At 38.5% G+C, this 24,356-nt stretch overlaps 9 protein-coding genes and 2 non-coding genes across 11 annotated transcripts; 6 read left to right on the top strand and 5 right to left on the bottom strand.

Moving 5' to 3' along the window:
* Positions 1-147: 147 nt before the first annotated feature.
* SPOG_00837 (chaperone activator Sti1) lies at positions 148-2,228 on the top strand. Its single transcript, XM_013169013.1, has one exon. It carries the CDS (start codon positions 321-323, stop codon positions 2,070-2,072), a length of 1,752 nt encoding a protein of 583 aa, XP_013024467.1. The 5' UTR covers positions 148-320; the 3' UTR covers positions 2,073-2,228.
* Positions 2,212-4,896, bottom strand: SPOG_00838 (transcription elongation regulator). Its single transcript, XM_013169014.1, has 2 exons — positions 4,760-4,896; positions 2,212-4,707 (listed from the first exon to the last, which is right to left on the bottom strand). The coding sequence occupies exon 2, from the start codon at positions 4,678-4,680 to the stop codon at positions 2,521-2,523; it is 2,160 nt and encodes a 719-aa protein (XP_013024468.1). The 5' UTR covers positions 4,681-4,707; positions 4,760-4,896; the 3' UTR covers positions 2,212-2,520.
* Positions 4,897-5,016: 120 nt separating this feature from the next.
* On the top strand, positions 5,017-5,655 carry SPOG_00839 (mediator complex subunit Med9; the record flags this gene model as incomplete). Its single annotated transcript, XM_013169015.1, has 1 exon — positions 5,017-5,655. The coding sequence occupies one exon, from the start codon at positions 5,017-5,019 to the stop codon at positions 5,653-5,655; it is 639 nt and encodes a 212-aa protein (XP_013024469.1).
* Positions 5,656-5,803: 148 nt separating this feature from the next.
* On the top strand, positions 5,804-6,346 carry SPOG_00840 (meiotically upregulated Mug117; the record flags this gene model as incomplete). Its single annotated transcript, XM_013169016.1, has 1 exon — positions 5,804-6,346. One exon carries the CDS (start codon positions 5,804-5,806, stop codon positions 6,344-6,346), a length of 543 nt encoding a protein of 180 aa, XP_013024470.1.
* Positions 6,347-6,370: 24 nt separating this feature from the next.
* Positions 6,371-8,001, bottom strand: SPOG_00841 (ATP(CTP) tRNA nucleotidyltransferase). Its single transcript, XM_013169017.1, has 2 exons — positions 6,623-8,001; positions 6,371-6,579 (listed from the first exon to the last, which is right to left on the bottom strand). Exons 1-2 carry the CDS (start codon positions 7,931-7,933, stop codon positions 6,421-6,423), a joined length of 1,470 nt encoding a protein of 489 aa, XP_013024471.1. The 5' UTR covers positions 7,934-8,001; the 3' UTR covers positions 6,371-6,420.
* A 58-nt stretch (positions 8,002-8,059) lies between these two features.
* SPOG_00842 (ribosomal protein subunit L37) lies at positions 8,060-9,019 on the bottom strand. Its single transcript, XM_013169018.1, has one exon. It carries the CDS (start codon positions 8,655-8,657, stop codon positions 8,277-8,279), a length of 381 nt encoding a protein of 126 aa, XP_013024472.1. The 5' UTR covers positions 8,658-9,019; the 3' UTR covers positions 8,060-8,276.
* A 429-nt stretch (positions 9,020-9,448) lies between these two features.
* SPOG_16298 lies at positions 9,449-9,543 on the bottom strand. Its single transcript has one exon. It is a non-coding gene; the product is annotated as a tRNA-Ser (tRNA).
* A 1,049-nt stretch (positions 9,544-10,592) lies between these two features.
* Positions 10,593-13,211, top strand: SPOG_00843 (RNA-binding protein Snd1; the record flags this gene model as incomplete). The annotated part of the gene is made up of 2 exons (XM_013169019.1): positions 10,593-11,003; positions 11,088-13,211. 2 exons carry the CDS (start codon positions 10,593-10,595, stop codon positions 13,209-13,211), a joined length of 2,535 nt encoding a protein of 844 aa, XP_013024473.1.
* Positions 13,212-13,289: 78 nt separating this feature from the next.
* Positions 13,290-18,850, bottom strand: SPOG_00844 (RhoGEF for Rho1). The gene has a single exon (XM_013169020.1). It carries the CDS (start codon positions 17,464-17,466, stop codon positions 13,459-13,461), a length of 4,008 nt encoding a protein of 1,335 aa, XP_013024474.1. The 5' UTR covers positions 17,467-18,850; the 3' UTR covers positions 13,290-13,458.
* On the top strand, positions 17,666-23,562 carry SPOG_00845 (RhoGEF Rgf3). The gene has a single exon (XM_013169021.1). The coding sequence runs from the start codon at positions 19,293-19,295 to the stop codon at positions 23,151-23,153; it is 3,861 nt and encodes a 1,286-aa protein (XP_013024475.1). The 5' UTR covers positions 17,666-19,292; the 3' UTR covers positions 23,154-23,562.
* A 221-nt stretch (positions 23,563-23,783) lies between these two features.
* SPOG_16297 lies at positions 23,784-23,855 on the top strand. The gene has a single exon. It is a non-coding gene; the product is annotated as a tRNA-Cys (tRNA).
* The last annotated feature ends 501 nt before the right edge of the window (positions 23,856-24,356 follow it).

Below are 24,356 nucleotides of genomic sequence, written 5' to 3'. Positions count from 1 at the left end.
AAGAAAAACATTAAATATATTAATACAAAATTTTCTCTTAAGTTACATTATCTAATTGCGAGGTTATGGAAGACGATCTTGCTTATTCTGGATTTTTCGTAAAGGTTCGCTGAATGGAATCGTCATTCCCTTATATAGCGTACTAGGTAGGAACTCAGGATTGAAGTTGACCTGAGCGTAGTAGTATACAACGACAAAACGACGGGAAAGGAACTAAAAAACACGTCCGAAACGCGATTTAAGATTATTTTCACTGAATTCTCGTGTTATATTAGGCTAAAAAGAAAGTTTTAATTGAAAGAGGATTTCAAAAAGCAAAAATGGCAGAAGAATTGAAAGCAAAAGGCAACGCAGCATTTGCACAGAAAGATTACAAGAATGCGATTGACTACTTTACACAAGCTATTCAATTAGACGGTAGCAATCATATTTTATACTCGAACCGATCAGCCTGTTATGCGTCAGAAAAGAACTACAGAAGTGCTGTAGAAGATGCTACCAAATGCACTAACCTCAAGCCTGACTGGGCAAAAGGCTGGTCGCGTAAGGGAGCAGCTTTGCATGGTTTAGGTGACCTGTCAGCTGCTAAGGCTGCTTATGAAGAAGGTTTGAAGTTTGACCCCAGGAATGCCCAACTCTTAAACGGCCTAAAGAGTGTTGAGGCTGCCCAAAGCTCCGCTGGCGGGGATGGTGGTTTCAATCCATTCGCCAAAATGACTTCTCAATTGAATGACCCAAAGTTTATTGAAAAGTTGGCAAGCAACCCCGAAACATCTTCTTTGCTGGGTGATGCAGGCTTTATGACCAAACTTCAAAACATCCAAAAGAACCCTGGCTCTATCATGTCCGAATTGAATGACCCACGTATGATGAAGGTGATTGGTATGCTCATGGGCATTGATATCAACATGAAGGGCGAGGATGATGCCGCTGCAAATGATAACGAAGCTACTCCTTCTGAATCTCCCAAATTTGAAAGTGCTCCCAAGGAAGAAGCTAAACCCGAGCCTGCCGCTCAACCTATGGAAGAAGACAAATCTCCTGAAGAAATCGAAGAACAAGCTAGCGAAGGAGCCCTTCGTAAGAAAGCTGATGAGGCCAAACAAATCGGTAATGAAAATTACAAGAAGCGCAACTTCCCTGTTGCTATTGAGAACTACAAGAAGGCTTGGGATACTTATAAAGACATTACGTACCTAAACAACCTTGCTGCCGCTTACTACGAAGCTGATGAGTTGGACAACTGTGAATCTACTTGCAAAGAAGCCATTGAGCAAGGACGTGAATTGCGTGCTGACTTTAAATTAATCGCTAAGGCTCTTGGTCGTTTAGGTACTACTTATCAAAAACGTGGTGACCTTGCTACCGCAATTGAATATTACCAGCGTTCTCTTACTGAACACCGCAGCCCTGATACACTTACAAAGTTAAAGGATGTTGAAAAATTGAAAGAAAAGCAAGATCGTGAATCTTACATTAATCCTGACAAGGCTGATGAGGCCCGCTCTAAAGGTAACGATCTCTTCAAGTCCGGTGATTTTGCCGGTGCCATCAAGGAATATACCGAAATGACCAAGCGTGCTCCTACTGATCCTCGTGGTTTCGGCAACCGTGCTGCTGCTTACCTTAAGGTGATGGCACCTGCCGAGTGTATTCGTGATTGCAATCAAGCCATCCAGTTGGATCCTCTTTTTGCAAAAGCTTATGTCCGTAAGGCTCAAGCTTTGTTCATGTTGAAGGACTATGGAAAGTGTATTGATGCTTGCAATGCGGCTGCAGATGTTGATCGTAAAGAGCCCAATACTGGTAAAAACATTCGTGAAATTGAATCTCAATTGCAAAAATGCATGAATGCAATGGCTGCTCAAAGACAAAATGAAACTGAGGAAGAAACAATGGCACGTATCCAAAACGATCCTGACGTTTTGGCTATCCTTCAAGATCCTGCCATGCAAGCCATCCTTGGCCAAGCCCGTGAAAACCCTGCTGCCTTAATGGAACATATGAAGAGCCCTGTCGTTAAAAGCAAGATTGACAAGCTTATTGCTAGTGGTGTTATTCGCCTTGGTTAATTTAAAAATCTTTCATCATGTCTAAGTGGAAACCATAGAGAAAAGAGTATTTTTTTTTTTACGTTAATAGTTGTTGATCATGTTTGCTTAATATACCTTCAATAACAGCAACTTTAGGTCATGATTCTCCAAATTTATTTTTCGTTTCTTACTGTAAATTATAATTTCATTGTCATATCGTATTTACCAAAATCCAAACTGTAGAATAGCATTAATAAAGCCATGTATGATTTTACAATAAAAGCTATATGCAAGGATTTCTAATCCTTTTGCTAATTTCGCTTTGCTTAATTGTCATAATCCACAATCTTTCATACATTTTTGATGAATAGTTAGCTCATTAATGAATGGGCAAACAAATCCACCAAAAGCATGTCGTCCATTTACACCTTCATGGAGCAATTGGACAGTATAATTATGTTGAAGTGTATTCCTCTAATGAAACTAACTACCTTAAAAATTTGCTTTGTTCATCAAGGATCGCCTTCTGCATAAACTTTGGATCAATCGCGAGATTTGGGTTGGCTTTAATTAATGGATTATTCTCTACAACATGCCTTATTAAAAAGATGTCTTCTAGACTTAGCACATTAAGTAATCTTTTTAAGGAATTATCCAAAATATCTTCGTTTTCAGTAGCAATTGGCTTCGTAGTTGGAAGAGAAGATAACAATGTAGAGGAGGAACCCAAAGAGGGCATATGCTCAATAGCATCGCCTTTCGCGTTAGTCTTGTTTAAAACAAATATCCCTAACAAAGATAAAGATTCGCGATTTTTCGGTAACTTTGAATCATGCAACAGGGTTACTACTTCTGGTATATCCTGACCTGAAGGGATAGGAATTATGTATGCATCCTTAACAGAAGCAGATTTGGATCGTAGGACACCATACCGATTCCTTTCCAAAAAATACTTATACAAAACGTTAAATCCATCTGTTTCACGTTTGTTACTCGGAAGGAATAGAACAGAAACAATGCTCTTGGACTGAGATTTTTGTAATGCCCGTAAATATTGAAGAGTCGAAGAGATGCTTATTCGACCTTCGATCAAAGCGGTTGAAGACAAAATCTCAAATAAAAATTTAAAGTCAATATGACCACTCGATAATATAGCTTCTGCCGAAAATTCTGAGATGGAAGCCATCTTCACCTTTCCCTTCCATAGAACTTTCTTTTTGGTCGGAACGTTTTCTACTTCTGATGCTTCTTCTTCTTCTTTAGGTGAATACGGAGAAGACAGGTGTTCATTATGAACCAGTGATTCCTTCTCAACTATATCTAGTACAGAAGGATCATCAATCTCAACAATCGAAGGTACATTTACATTTTGTTTTATTTCACTAGTATCTTCTTTCTTAATATAATCATTAGAAGGTTCTTCAGAGTTGGACGCAGATTTGCTTTCAGAGATAGCAGGTGACTCATTCGTCTCCGGGGGAATACTTTCTTCAGGCGGAGGTGGAATAGTTACTTTGCTTGGCAGAAGTATGGTTGAGCTATTTGTATCGATATTTTGATCATCTTGTACAATCATTTCACCATTCTGCATGGTACGAATGCGATAACCAAGGGTATGTTGTTTCAAAACAGTATTTTCAGTACTCTGTTGACGAATAGTTTCAGCCAAGGATTTTAGATCGGGATTCGCCATTTCTTCGCTGGTCATGTGAACCAATTTGGAAAAAGGGATTTCTTGCTTTAAAACACGCGCACGGAACGCAGGATTCTTGTCATCAACCAAATTAAAGCGAAGAGCTCGAAATTTTTCTCTGTATCTATTATTTGGATTTGTACTTTGATCTGCATTATACGACAGCTCTAAAAACATTGTATTTTCCAGTTCGAGTGCCAAGGCTGTAGTATTCATCCCTTGTAAGCCAACGACACCTTCTTTCTCTGCCTTTTTTATAATGGTTTCGAAAACTGAGACCCAAGCTTTCGCTACACTCTTTCGGACAGGATTTTTTAATTCCTCGATCGACAAACTTAAATTTATATCCTCCTGGGAAGCTGTTTCGGTTTGTAACTTTTGTTCTGAACCCTTAATGCGTTTGGGAGTATAAGAGGAAAAGCTGGAAGAAGACGTTTTCCGCTTACCAGTCGTAGAATTAGGAGAATCCGTACCTCCAGCAGGGGAAGGCGCAGAATCAGAAGAAGATTGGGAAGATATTGATGAAGGCGATTCTTCTCTTTCTTGTGGAACAAACGTTGATTCTTCGTCTTTCAAGGCGATTTTTCCAGATGGTCCATTTGCTTGTTCTTTTTCTATGTATGAGTCAAATGCCGGCCTATTAGTGGGAGGTTGCGGATCTTGTAATTTCATGGATGAAGATTCCTCTTGCTCAATTTCATGATCACTTTCAGCTGGTCGTCGACATTTTTCACAAAAATAACTTTCAGGAATTGTGTCTTCCGAAAGTCCAACACAACCAGCATGTTGCCAGCAATCACAACCGTCACATTGAACCCAAACATCGCCATTGTCTGTTTGAGAACCGCAAATGCAACGAACTGCCGATTCGCTTTCATCGCCAATTGCAAGATCTCCTTCAGCAGCTTTTGTAGTAACCCTTCTTTTTCTCATAGATTTTCTAGTAGAACTCATTTTTTTTTTAATAGAACTGTATATTTCCTGTGAAGCTTCGTTAGCAAAGTTTCCTAATTTTGAAGGCTTATATTCATACCAATTCGTATTCAAGCCGTTTAATATAAGTGAGTCGTATATAAATTAACGCATCCCTAAATCCATAACAAATGAATCATATATTGTTGACTATTGAAAGATTTTTCTGTGGTTTGGTGAAATGGTAAGTGATGAGTAGTTGCTAGTCATAGCTACACCTAAACGCGAGTTGGGAAGTTCGTCTTACTGCCAAACTTTTGTTATTATATAATTTAAGGGTAATTTTAATAAGAAAAAAAATACATATTTAGTATAAAAATGGGAGATGCCCGAGATTTACTTCAAAAAATAAAGCAAGAAAGAACTGGAGTAAAACGGACGCGAAGTGACTCAATTCAGGAAAAGAAAAAAGCAAAGCCTTCATCAAATGATAGTTACGAGGAAATTTCGCAGCTTCGAATTCCCCGAGAACACATTTCTCAAAAAAGGTTAGAGTCATCAAACGATGAAACTATTGAAAAACAATCCAAATCCAGCTTACCAGATGACTTTTTTGATGAATCCATACCAAGAAATGAAAATCTTATAAACAAGGAATGGGTTGCTTTCCAAGATGAAATCAACAGCATCGCACAGGAAGCCACACAAAAGGAGTCTCTGCTCCAGGATGAAGAACTAAAGAAACATGACGAGGAAGCTTATTTGAAGGATAAAGAAACTTCAAATGGCCATGCTTTGTTTAATGAAGAGGATACTAATTTACGTCCTGATGATTATGACGCTCTCTATCTTGAAGACTCGAATCAAGATTATAAACAGAAGCTCTCCTCAATAAAAGAATCCTTTCAGAGAAAACGAAATGAACCTGTGGAATCGGAAACAAATGTTTCTGATGAAGAATTAGAGGGTTCAGTTATAGACGATAGTTCTTTGTGGGGAATTCAAGAAAACACTTAAATTATCCTACTCGTAAACAATTACAACGAATTTTTGTGTTTATTTTGTTTTCTTTATGTTTGTTTACTGGAACAAGACGCTGCAGGTATATAAACAACTCTTTTCTATCCATTCCCCGGTAAGTTTTATCTTCTAATAGGAGTAAAAAATGCGCCAGGAATTTTTTTTGAGCTTCGTTGTTTCTTTATTGCAGGCTTGTCAGTCATTCGCTTCACCGATTTCGAAAGATGCAAACGAGCTTGAACCAGCAATTATTGATGAGCCTACCAAAGGTTTGAAAGAAAAAAAGAGCATGTTTAATTTCTTGGGTTATGACAATTCTGTCTTTCCTAACGATTGCAAAGGCTCAATGTTATGTCCTATGTTGCGCGGCGAAAATCAAGCTTGTCCTTATGCGTATATGAAGTACAATCGTACCCTGATATATCATGGATACACCTCGTATACAGCAAACTGGTGTACAGCTATGTATGAGTGCGATGGGGACTATCCCAAACGTACGGGTAACGAAATTATAGAGCAATTTGATCAGCTTAACTTACAATGTGCTTCTTGTGGTACTCGACACTTTGAAGATGATTTGGACGGAACACACTGTTATGTGAGGTTGAATTACTGCTATCCTGATTGTACAGAAGTTATTCCGGAAACTACAGAATATGAGTACAAAGAGCCTGCTCGAGATTGGTAACATATCAAATTTCTTTTTAGTTGCTACCACTTCTAATATGAGCAGATGCAATAAATCCGTGTATTCCCACGACTTCATTTCTGTTCTATTATATTTTTTAGAGAGCGTAAGTATGCGATTAAATCGTTGACTGTTCCTTCTGGATTTTCAAATTGCCAAGAAATCATTTGTTCCATGATTGTTTTCAATTCAGGACCTGGTTTAATTTCCATCTGTTCAATGATTTGCTTTCCCTGATTTAGTGTTAGTATAGGCTTTAAAAATGAAATTACATACATCTAACAAAGGTTTTAATTCGTAACTCTTTTGTAAGTTTTGATCGTATATTAACTTGTACAGGTCAGAGAACCTCTGAAATACACTGGGTAACTGCGCATCTTGTTGTTTGCAATACGAATATAAGGCAGATGAAAGAATAACAATAGGCCAATTTTTTCCAATTTGACGAATTATATTACCCAGTTCGCATCGAGAAGCCTTGGTTAAGTCGTTTGCAAGAGTGTCAAACACATCAGCGTATAAGCAGTTCATATTGAGTTGAGTTATAGCATGATTGTTTAGTTTCAAATTATCCTTAGCTATTACTGCGGGTATATGGATTAGTTTTTTCTTTTGAATAATGGATTGATGAGCCCAAGGCAGCAAAGCAGTAAACAGCCAAATAGAAAATCGGTCATCATCACTTAAGGATGGCAGTCTAGAGAAATTTTCCTGAAAATAATCAAAAAGGTAAGTCGCAGATTCCGTGGCTCTCTTGGGGACTTCTCTCTTTTCTTCGGGTACAGGGCCAAACATAAAAGAAGATACATGAGAGGAATAGATCAGATGAAGGGAAAGGTCAGGGTTTGGACCTCGTAACATTTTTTCAAGTTCTTCACCGACACGCTCTCTGCTGACCTTAATTTTAAAGGCTTTTTGGACTCCAAGATTTTGTATGGCATCGTGAAGTGAAGGATCTAGAGAAAAGCTAAATTTAGAAGCAAATCTTAGGCCACGCAGAATTCGGAGAGGGTCTTCTAAAAAGGATCGAACTGGTGAAATAGGCGTGACCAAATTTTTGTTTCTCAAGTCAGCAAATCCACGTTTTGTTATGTCCTCGACTTGTTCGCTACGAATGTTAAAAAACAGAGAGTTCACAGTAAAGTCACGACGATAAGTATCTGTTTCTATGGTACCCTGTCGAACAGTAGGAATTCGACTCTTGTCATCGTAAGTTTCTTCTCGTAAACCGACGAAATCAATGTCCAATCCATAAAGTGAAAGCGTCGCTGTTTCTAGATGTTTGCTCTGGTCCGGATTAACAGTCAGCTTTCCAATTGACTTTTTGTAAGGAACGGCAGCTTTTGGGTCCAACTTATTTACATATTCTAAGATAGCTTTGGCGAAATCTATACCATTGATTTTGTTTAATGTTACATCTAAATCGTCGCTAGAAAGCCCTAGCAACTTGTCGCGTACCCAACCACCGGCTAAACGTACTTCGATAGGTGCGTTCGTATTATGGCCATTTTCGATGAAGTCGGCAGTTTTCTTTAAAAGTTGGACAACCTTTTTTTCTACATCATTTAAAATGATTTTACTGGCCATCCTTCTATAGGTTTACTGGATTCTGTTTGAGACTTTTAAATTTTCAGATATCCATAAGTCAGAAGTCAAGAAATCGAGTAGAAGAGAAACTTCATTTCTGATTAGCAGTTTTAATGTCTACAGGGTCTGTCTTTAAGATTGAAGAGAATAAAATGACTTTTTGCATTTATTTTTTACAAAATCAGTATTGTACCATAGCTTATTATCTGTTCAAATGTTTGGGAATAAAAAGGAGCATGTGCAAGGGAGGAAGAAACAAAAAAAGAAAGGAGGGAGAGAAGAGAAGAAGAGAGTACAAAAGCAGTAATAGTTATTGGAAGAGATCCCTGAAACCCTTAAAAGCTTATTTCTTTTTCAAAAAGTTGGATGTACGAATTGCGTTCTTCCGGGTGCGACTTTGAGCAGTACGAGAGTCCTCGGCAGGAGTATCTAAAAGCGTCCAAAGCCAATCAGGATATTCATGGTCTTGCTTGGCTACTGGGTCAATGCCTCCAGCTTTGATGTTGAGGTTTTTCAGAATTGTACCAGCCAATACAGAGCTGGTAGGATGAAACGTAGATGAAGATTCATGACTAGTTGCATCGTTGTGTCCTTGCTTCTCTGATGTCCCTTCTTTTTGTACAAACTGAGAGCGATGAAACTTGCGACCAAAACAGCTTCTCCCGAAGAAAGACGAAGCAGATTGTTGAAGAACAGCAGTACGAGGTAAACGAAGACAAAGCATGGCTTGATGTCTTACGTGGATTTAAAGACAGAGGGAAGGGGAAGTTTAACTGTGTATGTCTTTTCAAATGGACAGCTTTTGGAACCCCGAGGAATCAAGTCTTGCAAAATCCCAAAAGCGGATGAAATGCGCAAGGAAAGCAAAAAAAAGGATACTTACAGTGTTTTAAAAGGATATAAAGCCAAAAGAAAACTGTTTGGTTCTGAATTCAGAAGTGATCTCGAGCTGTTCTTTCGAAGAGCTAAGTATAGTTCGTTGTCTATAGGAGAAGTAGAGGGTATAGGCACCCATTCCCTAAAAGAAAGAGGACGAATATACGAAATCTATGAAAGATTCAATTGAGAAAAATAAATAAATTTCTTTCATCAAACCTAACGAAACGCGACTTGCAATGAATCCTTTTTAACCAAGGAAGACGTGTCTTTGCAAAAGGACAGTAGAAATGAACCTCGAGACTTATGTCAATTGAACTGATTCAGTCTTTAGTCTTTAGTTTTAATTACATTTTCATGTTGCATTTTTATGGTTTCTTTCTTTCTTTATTTATTTATTTACCAATTGTCTTTGGCCGTTCTATGTTACTTTTTGTTACTTTTAAAACGAATTCTATGTTCTCTGAAATTGCACAGAAAACATACACGAACAGACAAGGTAGGATATATTGGAATGTAAACGGGATACAAAAAAAGAATTTAGAAAACAAAATTGAAAAGTAAGAAAATTCCGATACGAGTAGAAAAAAATTGTTCGTGTTCTAAGAAAAAAACATTAAAATTTTGAAAAACTGTTGACGACAACGGCAGGATTCGAACCTGCGCTCCCAAAGGGAATCCGCTAGGCTACTAAATAGCAGGCGAACGCCTTAAAACCACTCGGCCACGTTGTCCTTTACAGTTTGTAGTGGTAATGTTAAGTATTTATATGTGAGAAGAAAAGACTTGAATGTACCACCTAATGATTGAACGAAGAAACGCAAAAGCAGGATGTGACTACAAAATTGAAACTTAAAACCCAGATATTCAGCTTTCCTTGAAATTTTTATTAAATTATTATCGTTTTTCCTTTCTTTTTCATCCGATGATGAAGCTTATGAACACGAAACCTATACGCATATGTTGAGTCTCTTTGTTGAGCGCCTTTTTAGTCGTGTGCAGCAGTGTATATGAGTTTCCGTATATAAAAGTGCTGCTTTTATAAAAGAAAGGAATAAAATTAAAATTACTTATTGTTCATCTTTTGCTTTTTCAGGCAAAGAAAATTCGTTCCATGCAATATCGCACAGTCCATTTTCTTAAAAGAACTCTTAACGTAATAACGAGGGTTATCATATTACCTGAGAATTCACAAAGCAAATTCCCAACAGTTTGTAGCGAAGTCTCGTTTTGAAACAGAGAAAACAAGCTGCTCTATAAGGGAACAAAAAGAAGCAAAAACTAGCCAAATCAGACGAAAACCCGTCAATATAAACGATTCCTTTCTCACCGTAAACAAACTGTGAAATATCTCTTCATCCGCCAAGACGAAGGAAAAGGAAGAAAAAAAAAAAAAAAAGCTGTTTTATACATTGAAGGATACATTTTAACCTGAAATCGGCAATTTTTTTCATTCTTTGTATACTCCATATAAACCAACCACATATTTTATTAAGACATGCAAGAAAAAAAGAAACGAAAAGAAGATTAGAAATATTATTTAAAAGAAAAAACAAGAAGCTAAAAAAGTACTGCTAAACAAAAGGCGAAACAGATTCCCATGAATTGGTAGTTGGAAAGAGAATCTGTACTCAGACTTTGTTTTGCATACTTCAACTATTATTATCTTATTTTCTTTCATATTCTACTTTGTTTCTTTATACTTCTATAAATGCTGCTACACGCAAAGTTTCCACCATCTTATCGTTCCATCCTTTAACGAACACTTTTCATCCATAAAACAATGAGTGAATATGTATCTTCTATGATTAAATACGCTCATAGCGGTGATAGTTTTACTATTTTGGTTAAAAATAACTTGAAACAAATCAAAGAAAAGCAGTTTTCTCTTGCTTACATTGACTGCCCTCGTTTTCGAAAAGAAGGTGATGAGCCATTTGCTTTTGAAGCCCAGGAACATTCTCGGCGTCTTGTTGTAGGACGTCCTGCTTCCACGTGTACGTTCAACGTTGCTCCCACTACCAAGCGTGAATATGGTTGCATTCGTACTGAGTTTGATTTGACTGAATCTTTATTACGCGCTGGTCTAGCCAAGCTTCGTCCTGAGGCAGTTCGCAGAGAAGCTAATAACGAAAACCCTTATTTTAAAAGCTTAGAAGAAGCTCAGACCGCTGCTCAACAAGCTAAACTTGGTGTATGGAGTAACCTAGAAGATGCAGTTCAAACAGAAAAAGCTATGCCTGCTGACATTCCGAAATTCATAAAAAAAAACCAAAAGAAGAAACTCAATGGTATTATTGAAAATATTCGCGACGGTGATCAATTACGGGTGCGCCTTCTCCTAAAGCCTAGACGCCATCAGTACATAAATGTATCGCTTGCTGGTGTCCGTTGTCCTCGAGCTACCCACACATACGGAAATCAACCCGCTACCGAAGAAGAACCTTTCGGAAATGCTGCGAGGCAATTTGTTGAAGCAAGACTTTTACAAAGAAATGTGGTTATTGAGTTGTTAGGTGTAACACCAAACGACACCAGCTTCATTGCAAACGTAATCCATCCAGCTGGTAATATTGCACACGTGTTGCTTTCTGGCGGTCTTGGTCGTGTTGCCGACAATCATAGCGTTTATCTTGGTCCTGAAGCCATGCAGAATTTACGTTCTATCGAACGTAAAGCAAAGACGAGTAACTTGGGGATCTGGAAGGATGTTAAATTACCAAATATCGGCTCGCTTTCTCTTCGTGAGTATTCTGGTACTGTTTCTCGTGTAATCTCCACCGATACTCTTGAAGTACGCCGTGATGATGGTTCAGAAACTAGACTCCAACTTAGCAGCATACGCCATCCAAGGCCTTCTAATGAGAAAGAGGCACCTTACCAATTTGATGCCCGCGAATTTTTCCGTAAAAAAACAGTCGGTAAGCCAGTTAACGTCTCTCTTGATTTTGTTCGTCCTGCCCAAAATGGATTACCCGAAATTAATGCCTGCACCGTTACTTTTAATGATGGAACAAACCTTGCTATGTTGGCTGTTGAAAATGGTTATGCTTCCGTTTTGCGACATAGAGCGGATGATGTCGATCGTTCTCCAGTATATGATTACCTAATTCAGGCGGAGAAGTCTGCACAAGAAGCTAAAAAGGGCATGTGGTCTGGAAAGAAGCCTCAGTTTGATGCAATTGTCAATGCTTCTGAAACCCCGTTAAGGTCTCGTCAATACCTTTCATCCCTTCAGAGAAACAGAAAGCTTTCTGTTGTCATCGACAACGTTATCAGTGGTTCCCGTTTTCGCTGCTTCTGTCCCAAGGAAAACTGCTCTTTTATGTTCGCTTGTGCTGGAATCCGTACTCCTCGAACTGCTCGTAATATTCACGAAAAAGAAGAACCTTTTGCTTCTGACTCCTTTAACTTTGCTAAATCATTATTACAACAAGAAGTTGAAGTTGAAGTTCTTTCGGTCGATAATAACTCTTGTTTCTTGGGTGATTTAATTGTCAATCGCAGCTCTAATTTTGCTTTGGATTTATTAAACCAAGGTTTAGCCTGGTGTCAAGGTTATTCTAATCAATCAAACATTCAGTATACCCAATATCATGATGCTGAAGCCTCTGCCAAAGAAAAGAAAAGTGGCATGTGGCATAACTATGCACCTGAAGTTGTCCAGGAAAAAAGTGATGTACCTTCTCATCCTACTACTTCTGAACCTTTGTATTTGGATGTTGCCCTTAGTGATATCGCCGATGATGGAAAGTTTTCATTCCAAGTCGCTGGCCCCAATATACAAGAATTGGAAAGCTTGATGTCCGAGCTCTCTAATTATCAAAAATCTGCACAACCATTAGATCGCTATAATGTAGGAATAAACGTTGCTGCTGTTTCTACTCTGGACAATGCAATTTATCGTGGAAAAATTCTACGCTGTAACCGAGAGAATCTGAATGCTGACGTCTTATTATACGACTACGGCAGTGTGGAACAAATTCCTTTCAAAAATCTGTATACCCTTCCTGAAAAGTTTTCAAAGTTGAAGCCCCAAGCTCAACTTTCCCGTCTTACATTCGTACAGCTTCCTCCTCCTAATTCTGATTATTACGAAGATGCCAGACTCGTCTTTAGAGAACTCGCTATGAACAAGGGTCTCGTTGCCAAGATTGATGGAAAAACAAATAATTTTGTTTCTGTAACTCTTTACAACCCCAGTGATGGTTTTGAATTCTCGGACTGTATTAATACTCAATTGGTTGCCCTCGGCATGGCTAGCGTTATTCCTAAAAGAAAGTTAGCACCATTTGAGAAAGATTCTGAAAGCTTGAACATTTTGCAAGATTGCCAGCAGCAAGCACGCCTTAACCATATTGGTATGTGGGTATATGGCGATCCTCTTGAATACGAGGAATAAAAGTTGAGACTTTAGATTTTACGTTCTTTTTTCAAATTTTTTGCTCTTTAAAGTCTACATTCTTTTTGTGATACTCAATGAATTATTAGTACAGTTTAGGATAAATTTATGCAAGCACAAAAAATTTTATTCATCATTAAATTCATGCACCCTTAAACGTTTTTAAATAAAATATGAACCTAAATGTAACCCATAAAAAAATTAACCTAAATAAATAGAACGAATGACATCGTTTTCATCGTAAGACTCATTTGCTAGGAGTCAAAGCTTCTTTTACATGTACATCTGCATTAGCACTGGTAAGTCGAAGGGAACAGACGACACTTGTGTCAACATTATCTCTACGTTGATCACAAGCATAAAAAATTTCACCGCCTTCTCCTAATTTTCCTCGTCCATCCGCAAGTAACCTGATATTATTGCCAGGAATAACATGCACTAGCTCTGACGTTTCCACGTGTCTAACCTCAATGAAAGACGGCTCAAATGCTAGAATATATGGATAGCTGAGAGCAAAGTTTTGAGGATTGCCTTCCCAGACGACGAACCAAGTAGATCGAGAACGCCATCCATCCCGATTCACGAAGAATGCGAATTGTGTGTAACATAATAAAAATTCACCACCATTCATGCGATATATAGCAATCGGCTTCACATTTTCTTTGCGTTCGGCAAATTCAAGCGATGTATCTGCAGGATCTAGAAGGGATTGAGTTTCCAAATTGTCAAGACTAACAACCTCGAAACCTCTTGTACATCCAACGCAAAGCTTATTTTTAAGAAAATGTACTGAAGTTGACTCTGTAGGGATGTAAAGTTCCTTAATGATTCGTAAAGGGTCTTGGTTTACTGCCAATAGCTTCTTGAAACTGGGCATATTCTTTCCTTTAGCGAGATGCGGCACTGGTTCGAAAACTTTGATTGTAGCACTTAGAACTGAACTTTTAACGGCACAAACCAAAACTTGCCCGAGACATATACCGACACGGAAAAAGGTAGTATGACCACAAACTTTCCTAGGCTTTTTGGGAGCTTGGCTTGTATCTGCTTCTATCATTTCCAGGGGATAAGAATACAACGTTTTGTCAGACAACAAAAGTAATAAATTGAATTCTTCAATAACTTCCAGTTGAATTACATTGGAAATGTTGAGAGCTCGGACTGGCTTGAACTGAAGAGGGCTATTAGATTTGCGAAGCGATACATACACGCCATAATCAGTTCCATATAATAATCGACGACCACTATCATAAACGCCGATTGCATTGACCTTGTTATCATTAACAAAGAAATCAGATGATACTGTTACAGATTCAAACCATTGACTCCTGTGTTGCAACAAAGTTTGCTGGTGATCGATATGCTCTAACCATTTGTCACGACCTACTTCTGTTGAAGCAAAAAGTGTGATTTCATATCCTCGCCTACCCAAAAGTTGCAAACTAAAAGGGTGCAATCTTCCTGGTGGCTTTCCATTTGCAACTTTTGAGACCGCTGCAAGTTGACTTTTATTAGAATAAGGAATTCTTGTTCCAGCTTCATCAAGTAGATAAAGTTGTAAAAGCAACAAAGGGATTGGTCTCTGGTAGACTTTGTAAATTTCCCTTTTATTTATAAATTTAGGCTTCACTATCAGAAGCGCATGGTCGAACAAGAACATGCTAACATCTGAACTGGAATCCAGAGCACTGGATGTTGCACTCTTCTTTTTTAACGGTCCCTTAAAAATAAGTTGCCTGTTGGCATCCAGAAGGTGCAAATCGTAATGCTCACCGGGCTTAAATACGAGCTGTTGATTTAAATGGAAGAGGTTAAATTGGTTTTCGGCTTTTCCACTTTCTACGTTAAGACGAGAGAGAAATCCTCTGATAACATTTACTACTTTCGGAATGTCCTGTTTATCTGAATTTTCCTCATCAGTATATTTTAATACAGCCTCTAAAAGCAAAGGATATCTCGCTAATCGAGTGGTTGGTTTGGTTAAATACCCGTTTAATTCAAGTTTCCGAGACTCCTTCATTCGTTCAACGTCGTATACAAATTTGGCGAAAGCAGGATTGTTAGCCTTTTCCTTTTCGAATTCATACTTTCCATATAATTGCCCAGCACCATAACGAATAAAGGGCTCAAATTTTGGTACGTGTTCTAAGAAAATATCGGCAATGTTGTCAACAATAGGTTTATAATTTTGCCTTCGGGTTAAAGCTTCAGCAAGTTTAGAGTTCACAGCTTGAACCTCTAGTGCATTCAAGAAAACTGTGCGAATAAACTTTTCCTTTTTCCGTTCATTAATACAATTAGAAGCCCATAAAGGTTTAATCCAGTAATCGCGTAAGTATTCCAAATCCTTGACAAAGTCTCTTTCAGTATAAATAACCTCACAAATTACTTCCTGCCTCTTTCGCTCGCGTTCACTAACACTATTTGCTATTTCTTTAGGAACACTATGGATCCATAACTTTTGCTCTTTATCATCAAAAGTCAAGGAAGATGACTGTTCAGCGTTAGCACGCATTTTAGCAAACATGCGGTGTTGTTGCTCTAAGCGCCGTGGACAAGAAATAGAATAGCAAGGGTGATCTTTGGCACAGGTAGGAGAATAGCAGTGAGTTAACAAAGTAAAAACACCATTTGGAAACCGTACGTCTTCAATTGTTGCGGAGGAATTTCGAGCACTTGATTCTGAATCCTCATTGTGATCACGATAATAACGATCTCTTGGAGAAGCTGCATCGTGAGGAATGAGGCGACGGTAATCAATGCCTTGAAATTGATAAATTTCTCGATGGGAATCACGAAGTCGATGGTCATATGTAACATCATGAATGAATTTTTGAGCATCTAAAGATCTACCCACAAGTAAAGCCAAAGTACGATCCGAGGTATGGATAATCCCCATAAGGAGCGTGACCGCATAGTCCCCTGTGAAAGCATTTGAATAAATGAGGCCATCTTTGGAAATGTCATTAAGTTGTATTCGTGCTGTCAACTCTTCCGCAACACGGGAAAGCAAAGCAGCGTAAACTTTACGCTTTTTCTTACCCTTTCCAACAGGGGAACTTCTTTCGGATGGAACAAAGGCAGTAGGACTAGATGGATAAGTCGAAGAGTCAGAAATAGTGGCAGATCCGGATGATTTATACGAGCTTAAAGTATAAGAGCGTGAGGTAGCCTCAGCATGTAGACGTTTCTGTTTCATAGCCTCCAAATGTGCAATACTAGCATGATCGAAAGAGTGATTTCTTAGATTGCTTTGTTGAGGGGGTACAATTCTGAGGTTCGTGGTAGGAACATTCGGTAATGAAGGACCACGGACCGGAACCGATGCAGAGGAAATGGGTCTCGACATCGATGGTTTTGAATGGGGAGAAGACGGAGAAGAAGGATGAGCAGGCGTACTCGTTCGGCTCATTTGAGATTCTACTGCGGGAGACATTGAAATAGGAAAATTAAATCCAGAAGTCATAGTAGTCGATGGTGAAACTGGACTGGACGATGAAAAAGATGGTTGACGATTTGTAGAATACAAAGAGCCGGATTCCGGCCGCTTTGTAGGTAAATCCGCAACTTGGCGAAAACTCATGCTAGCCGCCGAAGGAGACCTGAATGCATTTGGAGGATTCTGCGAGGACATATGGCTCGACTGCATGCTATTACTCCTAGAATCAATCACAGGAGAAGCATTCGAGGTCGTATATGATTCTTCAAAGGGTTCAGGTTCGATCGTGGAGTTGATTAATGAATTTTCGCGTTGAGAAGCAATAAGGCTATGTCCTTCAGGCGAAGAAGCACGTCTTGGTGTCGTAGAAGTAAAGGAATCATTCCGATTATAAGATGAAGGGATAGGGTGTTTTGAGATTGCATTAAGGGTCGTTGATTCATCGAAAGAAGGAAGAGAAGGGGTAAACTCGTAGTCTCCTTTGTCATTCAACGGACTTGTAGGGTTACTAGTATTAATAAATGAAGGTGAATTATCATAATAGTCTACAATTTTAATAGGAGAAACCTCTGAGTAATGGTTGTAGGATGGATCGGCTGCAATGGACGTCTGCAAACTGGCAGAACGATTCGGCATCGGTTTTCGAGGAATTCTGCGCGTAGGAGATTTTTTTGATTTCCTTGTAGCAGCTTCATCGCTTAGCACTGGACTACTAACAGCTCGGATAGGATCCCGTTTACGTGGAGCACCAAAAATTTCCTCATACACACGAGAACCTTCATTTCCATCCAATCCATTAGGATGCCGATACTCCATTGTGTAAAAAAACAACCAGCTTGACGATTTAATCGACAACTCTGAATGTTTTAGGGAAGCAAAAGTAAGGTTGTGGTGGTGAGGAAAGGTAACTACCACATGAGGAAAACGCGATAAGTAGTCTCTGTGATGCACTCTGTATAACGACGAAACAGATTCAATCCTTAATAAATTTGTTACATTGAGGTCATACTACCAAGTTAACATTAACATTGGTTAAACGAGTTTGCAATAAATTGCATATTTTGAGCACAAAAAAAGGAAGTTTGTAGCTTCCAGGATAGGTTTTACGAGAATTGAATAAGCTTAGGGATTCTATATGAAGGGTATTTATCTTTATACTTCATTCCTTCTTGGAAAAGGTTATATGGAGAGCATGGATAGCCTTGTATATGAGAGAGAATATGGATAAGAACGTTCTAAGGCAGATCTAAGCATAAATGTAACTAAGCAACTCGCAGCAAGGCCAACAACGTCGCGTTCATTGCCAAAGTTGCCAATGAAAGCCTCGGACCAAAGAAGAGAGTTCGGAAGAAATGTGTCTTGTTCGAGATATATGTATTATAAAGGATGAACAAAAGAATGGTTTTACTCATTTTCGCCTTCTTGATTCTCATATACGCAAGAGTTCCACAATGAAATCAACCAATACGTGCCGTGTCGTTGGTCACAGTTGTTTCTTTTCACATCCCGAGAAGTAGTCGCATAGTTCCTTAATGTACTACGCCTATGCTTTGCCCCTTGGCTTCAACCTTCGTTGTGCTCAAAACTTCCTAGGAGAGATAGACAGAGCAATTCTTCATCCGTGCATAGTAAAAGTGTCTCAACCCCTAGAGGCTTCTCAAGAAACTAATCTTGTCTCCTTTAACTCGTAAACACATACTCCCAAGTTTCTTGTTCTTCTCTAAGTTTGGTTCATCATTACCTTGCTTGCTTGCTCCATTCATGGTGATTCTCAGTGTAGAATTTTCCTTTAGGTTTGAATGAGCATCCTTTTGTTTGCTTACTTTCCTGCAATCTCCAAAAATGGTCCTTTGTTACAAAACATGGAGCATTCTTTCACACTTTAGCTGCACATCCCATCTCTTTCCAAACTTTGTAATTCAATTCTTTCATCACCAAAAATAATTAGATCGTTTCCTCGATTTCTTAATATAAACCGGTATGGCTGTCATGTTTCAGCATAATTCACTGTCATCATACCTGTCGGCAACTAACACACTCCAACTTTGGTCTTTATTACGTGTTTTCTGAAATTTAATTTTCAAGACTAGCTATATCAATTTTCTTTTTCTAATTCCTTATTTTTCATGTTTAATAATAAGCATTCTCGGTTCGATTATCGTCGTATTACCCAGCCAGACCAGCCATCTTACATTATTCCACCACCACCGCTATACTTATATCAAGGCTTTTTTTAACGCCCTCTCTTTTCCAAACTTTTTCTTTTGTACTTTGCATTCGTAAGCTTAGAACTGGCGACACTTTTTGTCTGCCTTTGCGGAATTGAATTTTTCTGTGTTTCTTAGAAGTTCACACCCTTGGTACACTTTTATAAGTTGCAAAAGTTTCTTCTTTTCTTTCAGTTTTACCGTGACATTCCTTCACCTTTTACGGTAAACGTTCTGATCTTCTTTGTTAATTAGTAGAACCGTTTATTTCTGGTACATTGTGTCTTTATTTTCTTTCCTTTCTTGTTAATAGATATACATTGGTTCCTTTTCGTTCTTTTGCAAGCCTATTTTTTTTAAGTTCTTGGGGATTTCTCATAGGATACTGCTTTTTGTTTCTTACAGCCCTCCTTATTTTGTGTTTACTCGTTTTATATGAAGCTCTCCAATGATATTTTCCGCAAAAATTCTCGAGATGAGCGCAGAAGGAAACGCACGTCCATAGACTATCCGGACGACTTTTTGGCTTCTCCCGTTTCCACTCCTAATATCTCACCCGTATCGCCAAAACGACTTTCTATATCCGATTTTTCTTCTTTTCGTTTATTTTCATCTCCTTTTAATTCTCCAAAACGTTATGACAGCACGCATTCCCGTCAACTCCCCATGACACCCCAAAGTTCTCGTTTATCTCCTTCCCGCCGTACCGCTTCTTATACGGTGCGATCATCCCCTGCTCTTCCAACAACAAGTTCTGTCTATTCCTACGATGCTGACCCGAATGGGACTGTTTCTTCATTTCCCAATGCCCTCCATTCCAATTTCTCCCCAAGTGACCCCTTAGATACAGATCCTTACCTCATGTCCCCTGGTGGTCAATATACAGACGTGCATCGCCCTTTACCAGAAACGCCATCTCCAACATCTCCTACTTCTCATCCTTTACCTCGTCCACCGCTTTTGAACACCCATTCAAACAATTCTTCTCCATATAGTAGTAGTTCCTCGAACAGCTTTTATACCCTTTACAATGAGCTACCTCTTTCCTTTTCTCCTGAACCGTACTTACCTCTTTCTCCTACTCGTTCTCCCTCTCGATCTACAAGTCCATTTCGTACTGCAATGAACGAGGCTGATAATTACTCTCTTTCTCATATTGATTCCTTTGGGTGTTGGAGCGATCCTTCATTTACGGATTTGACCTCTTCTCCTAGTCCAGCGAACTTTCCTTCACCCTCTCAAGAACTACATATTTCCAGGGAACTTCCTAAGGTTCCTGTTCAACAGTATACTTCTGGCGAGATTTCATCTCCTTTAGTGTCACGCTCCTCAAGAGCCACTCAAGCGAATGCTTTATTTAGTAGTTGTCGTGAACCTTGGTCTCTGAAGAGACTTTTCTCATGGTGCAAGGAAGAGGTTTTCCCTGCTCTTAGTGCTACAACGACAGATGGCGCACCTCGGCAAGAGGTTGCCCAAATAATGGCTATACTATTTACAATGTCAGTTGCATCCATGGACTTTCTAATTGCTGAAGTCCTTGCAAAAAATATCATAAGTGATTGGATTCAGAATGGTTATATGAAAGTTACTAATCTTGAAAAACTATATATAACTTTTGTTGATGATCAGTTTCCTTCAAGCAGTGGTGTGCTTCCTATTTTAACAAACGGTGGCTGTTATTCATACACTTGTCGTTCTAAAGCCTCTTCCTCTAATTATACATGTTACAGCTGCAGGTGTGTAAGAATTCCCGCCCATAGACTTACTAGTACGCAAGGAGACTTCTGTGATGATTCTTGGAATATGTTTTGGAACCTCTCACCTCAGGACTCTTTGCCATCGTCACTCACCAAAAAGGAAGTAGCCCGACAAAACAATATTCATGAACTTATATGTAAAGAATCAGATTATGTAGCTGATCTTCATACTCTTGCTGAACTTTTTAGGGATGGGATCGTTCAAGAGAATTCCATTGTACCTAGTAATCGAGTGGCTGATTTTATACAGTCCGTCTTTGGAAATGTCGAATCAATTCGTCAGTTACATTCTCAATTTATATTGCCACAATTAATTATAAGAGAGCGATTACAAGGTCCTGTAGTGTCTCTAATCGGTGATATTCTTCTGGAGTGGATACAAATGGCTAAAGTATCTTACATAAATTATGCCAAGCAGTTTCCACTGGCTGATGAAACTTACAAGCTAGAATGCCAACGAAATACTTACTTTGCTCGCTGGTTAGCAACCTGCAGATCAGATCCTCGTTGTCGTCGACTTGATTTTCAGCACTTTCTACAAAGACCAACTCAACGTTTACAAAGATATACCCTTGAATGGGATACAATTCTTAAGCATACAGATCCTACAAGCTGGGATTATCAACTAATAAGTCAAGCTGAGAAAGAATTAAGGGCAACCTGTGAAGAATGCGATGCGGTAATTGCTACAGTACTTGAAGCTAACCGTATTCGCGACCTTTCATATCAATTGTTATTTAAAAACCATGAAAGTATAAATTTAGAATTAAGAGATCCAGAACGTGAATTCTTCTTCGAAGGGCCTGTTTTTAGGAAAAGTGAATCACGACTCGATTGGATTGAGATACATATATTTTTGTTGGACAATTATTTCATTATGGCCAAACCGAGAAGGGACAAGAGAACAAATGCGATGAAATTTTTGGTGTCCAAACGACCTATACCGATGGATCTTTTAGTTCTAAACCCTTTAACAGAAGAATGGAACTCAAGGAACAGCTCTAACAAATTCCTAGGAAGTTTGACTGGTAATTTTCCGTACGATGGGTCTACGAACGTTAGGTCAAAGAGAAAAAGTCGCCTTAACTTGGATATTCTTTATGATTATAATTCTGATAAAATGAATGAGGGTTCCTTGAATACATTAGCACTTGAAAAGCAACATTTTTATCCTTTTACAGTAAGGCATCTGGGTGGTTTATCTTCAACCTATACTTTGTATACGGAATCTTTACAACTTCGAAAACTTTGGATGGACAAAATTAATTTTGCGAGAAAACGGCACGCTCAGAAGATGCACAAAAAGAGCCCATTTGCATTACAAATTGTGAGCGATGTTTCTTTCCAGTATCCTCCTGCTGATTTATCCCATACTTTTGAGTCTTCTTCTCGATCGCCTGAAATAAGTTTGGTTGAGGGATCCGCAGTGGACCGTGCGTTAACAATGGCGGCTTGGCGCTATCCTATACACAACGAGGATGACTTACCTGAAGCCATTAACTATGGAGATATAACTTGTATTGCTCAGTTCGGAGGTGCGGATGGGAAACTATCAATTTGTATTGCTACGACGACGGGCGTCTTTCTGGGTTCTTTTGGAGGTAATAGCAATATTCGTGAATGGCGTAAAATTTCAAGTCATAGACGAGTAATGCAAATAGGATTGTTAGAAGAGTTTGACTGTTTACTAGAGCTGCGTGACCGGTCGATGTATGCCCACAAATTAAGTCGAGTGATTGAAACTGGAACTTTAGAGCCCAAAGTTGCAATACCCGTTGGTACTTCCCACAATATATCTTTCTTCAAGATTTCTAAATTAACGGAAGGTGCGTCTATAAAGCGAGAAAGAACGCTCATTTTTTTCAAACAAGGATCAGGTAATGCAAGTTCTATCCATTGCTGTGAACCTGTTGTTGGGCTTGGTCATCATAATCAAAAAGCTTATAATTTCAAACAAAAGAACGTCAGTTCTTTTCGTATTCTCGAAGAATTTCGAGTGCTTGCGGATTGTTATTCTATGAATTGCTTCAAGTATTCTATAGCCATCAGTCGTCAAAAGGGAATTGATATTGTACGTCTAGATCCCAAGTTGGCTGTCAGTTTCCCTAGTCCCTCTGTTCTGACCGACCCTTTCTATCGCTCACGTTTAAATAATTCGAAACCTCTGGGAGTTTTCCGCGTTCACGATTCCACAATATTTGCTTGCTGTTACCATAACGGAGCATTATTTGTTAATGGCGAGGGAAGCCTAATTAAGAAGGATGCATGGCTACAATGGATAGGTAGACCGAATTCGGTTGCATGTTACGAAGGATACCTGTTAGCATTTAGTGACGATTTTATAGAGATATGGAACTCTCGTTCTATGAAGCAAGTACAAGTCATTCAAGGAAACAATATCAGACTTCATGCTAGTAACAGCGACTTACTTTCTGACGGAAAGCATGTTATGTTTAGTATGACACATCCTCAATTCCATGATCGTCATTTAATCCTTGCACTGGACCTTGTGAAGGAAGAAAATCTTATGGATGTATAAGTAGCGTTTAGTTTTACCAAACACCCTATTTATTTTTTTATTTTATTTTTTTGGGAAAGTTTCATGAAACGGTTTTTTTTTTATTGTTCTTTCGTTGGTTGGTTTTGGTTTATACTTTACACAAGGATTGATTGTTAAACAGAATTGACCATTTCTGAACCATCATATTGTTATTATTTTTACTTATTCTCCATATACGGTATTAACAGATACATTTTATCCAATTATATATGAATTGTGATGTTTACCAAATATAGAATATATCGCATCTTACTTTTATTTATGATTTGGCATATCGATTCCGGTATTTTTGCATTGGGAAATTTAGTTTTTTATTTAAAATTTTTATTATCCATATAATAAATAGATGAACCTTTTATATGGCTACTTTTGAGTTTTTGCAACACCGATAGCACTAATAATGGGCTATAGCTATACCGTCACACTGAATCAGCTCTACCTATACGTCTGTAACGACGGTAAGCAACCGACAAGTAAAGTTGAATATTTGGGGTTACATTAATTAAACTGCAACATTTCTGAGAGATTCTTGCGAATTCTAATAATACACAATTATTTTGGAAATTAAATCTAAATATTTTACGTTATTTTTATTATGTAACAGTAAAAGGGGTCATAGCTCAGTGGTAGAGTGAGGGATTGCAGCTCCCCAGGTCACTGGTTCAAATCCGGTTGGCCCCTTACCTTTTTCCTTTTTTGGAAAACCTTCCATATGTAAAGTCTAATTTTTTGGATGGAGAGTAATGGTGACAGAAACAGCCAGAAGCCAAATCCTCTGTGGGTGATTCGCTGCTGTCGAATGATGGTTTATTATGGGCGGATTAATGTATCAATGATCTCTAAACACTCTACCATCGGAATGCGATTTGTTGGTTAAACAACATTAGCACTAAGGTATTATTATTAAGTAATATAAAAGAAAGTAATATTCATTAATTTAATGTAATATAGTATTATTTTAAAAATTGTATGCATAATGTTTGTATGCTTTAAAAGCATAGTATGCTACTCTTCTAACGCAAATATCATTTTAGGAATTTTAGATCGACTTTTGTATCCATATAAGCATTATGGGTATTCCGCATTACAGTAGGCATCGTAAATGGAAGTCTTGTTGAAGCTCTGTAAATTACGCTGTCTGAATAGCAAGAAAGACTTGCTTTCCCTTTAAGAGCTACCTTA

This window comes from Schizosaccharomyces cryophilus, assembly GCF_000004155.1.
Source record: "Schizosaccharomyces cryophilus OY26 unplaced genomic scaffold supercont4.5, whole genome shotgun sequence".
Lineage (NCBI taxonomy): Eukaryota > Fungi > Ascomycota > Schizosaccharomycetes > Schizosaccharomycetales > Schizosaccharomycetaceae > Schizosaccharomyces > Schizosaccharomyces cryophilus.
The sequence above is the reverse complement of the archived record's forward strand: the minus strand, read 5'-3'. Positions and strand labels throughout refer to the sequence as shown.

Coding starts and splice junctions, on each gene's coding strand:
- SPOG_00844 (XM_013169020.1), bottom strand. CDS start 17,466: ATGGAGTATCGGCATCCTAATGGATTGGATGGAAATGAAGGTTCTCGT.
- SPOG_00837 (XM_013169013.1), top strand. CDS start 321: ATGGCAGAAGAATTGAAAGCAAAAGGCAACGCAGCATTTGCACAGAAA.
- SPOG_00845 (XM_013169021.1), top strand. CDS start 19,293: ATGAAGCTCTCCAATGATATTTTCCGCAAAAATTCTCGAGATGAGCGC.
- SPOG_00842 (XM_013169018.1), bottom strand. CDS start 8,657: ATGCTTTGTCTTCGTTTACCTCGTACTGCTGTTCTTCAACAATCTGCT.
- SPOG_00838 (XM_013169014.1), bottom strand. CDS start 4,680: ATGAGTTCTACTAGAAAATCTATGAGAAAAAGAAGGGTTACTACAAAA.
- SPOG_00841 (XM_013169017.1), bottom strand. CDS start 7,933: ATGGCCAGTAAAATCATTTTAAATGATGTAGAAAAAAAGGTTGTCCAA. Junction 6,580..6,622: donor AATTAAAACCTTTGTTAGAT/GTATGTAATTTC, acceptor ACACTAAATCAG/GGAAAGCAAATCATTGAACA.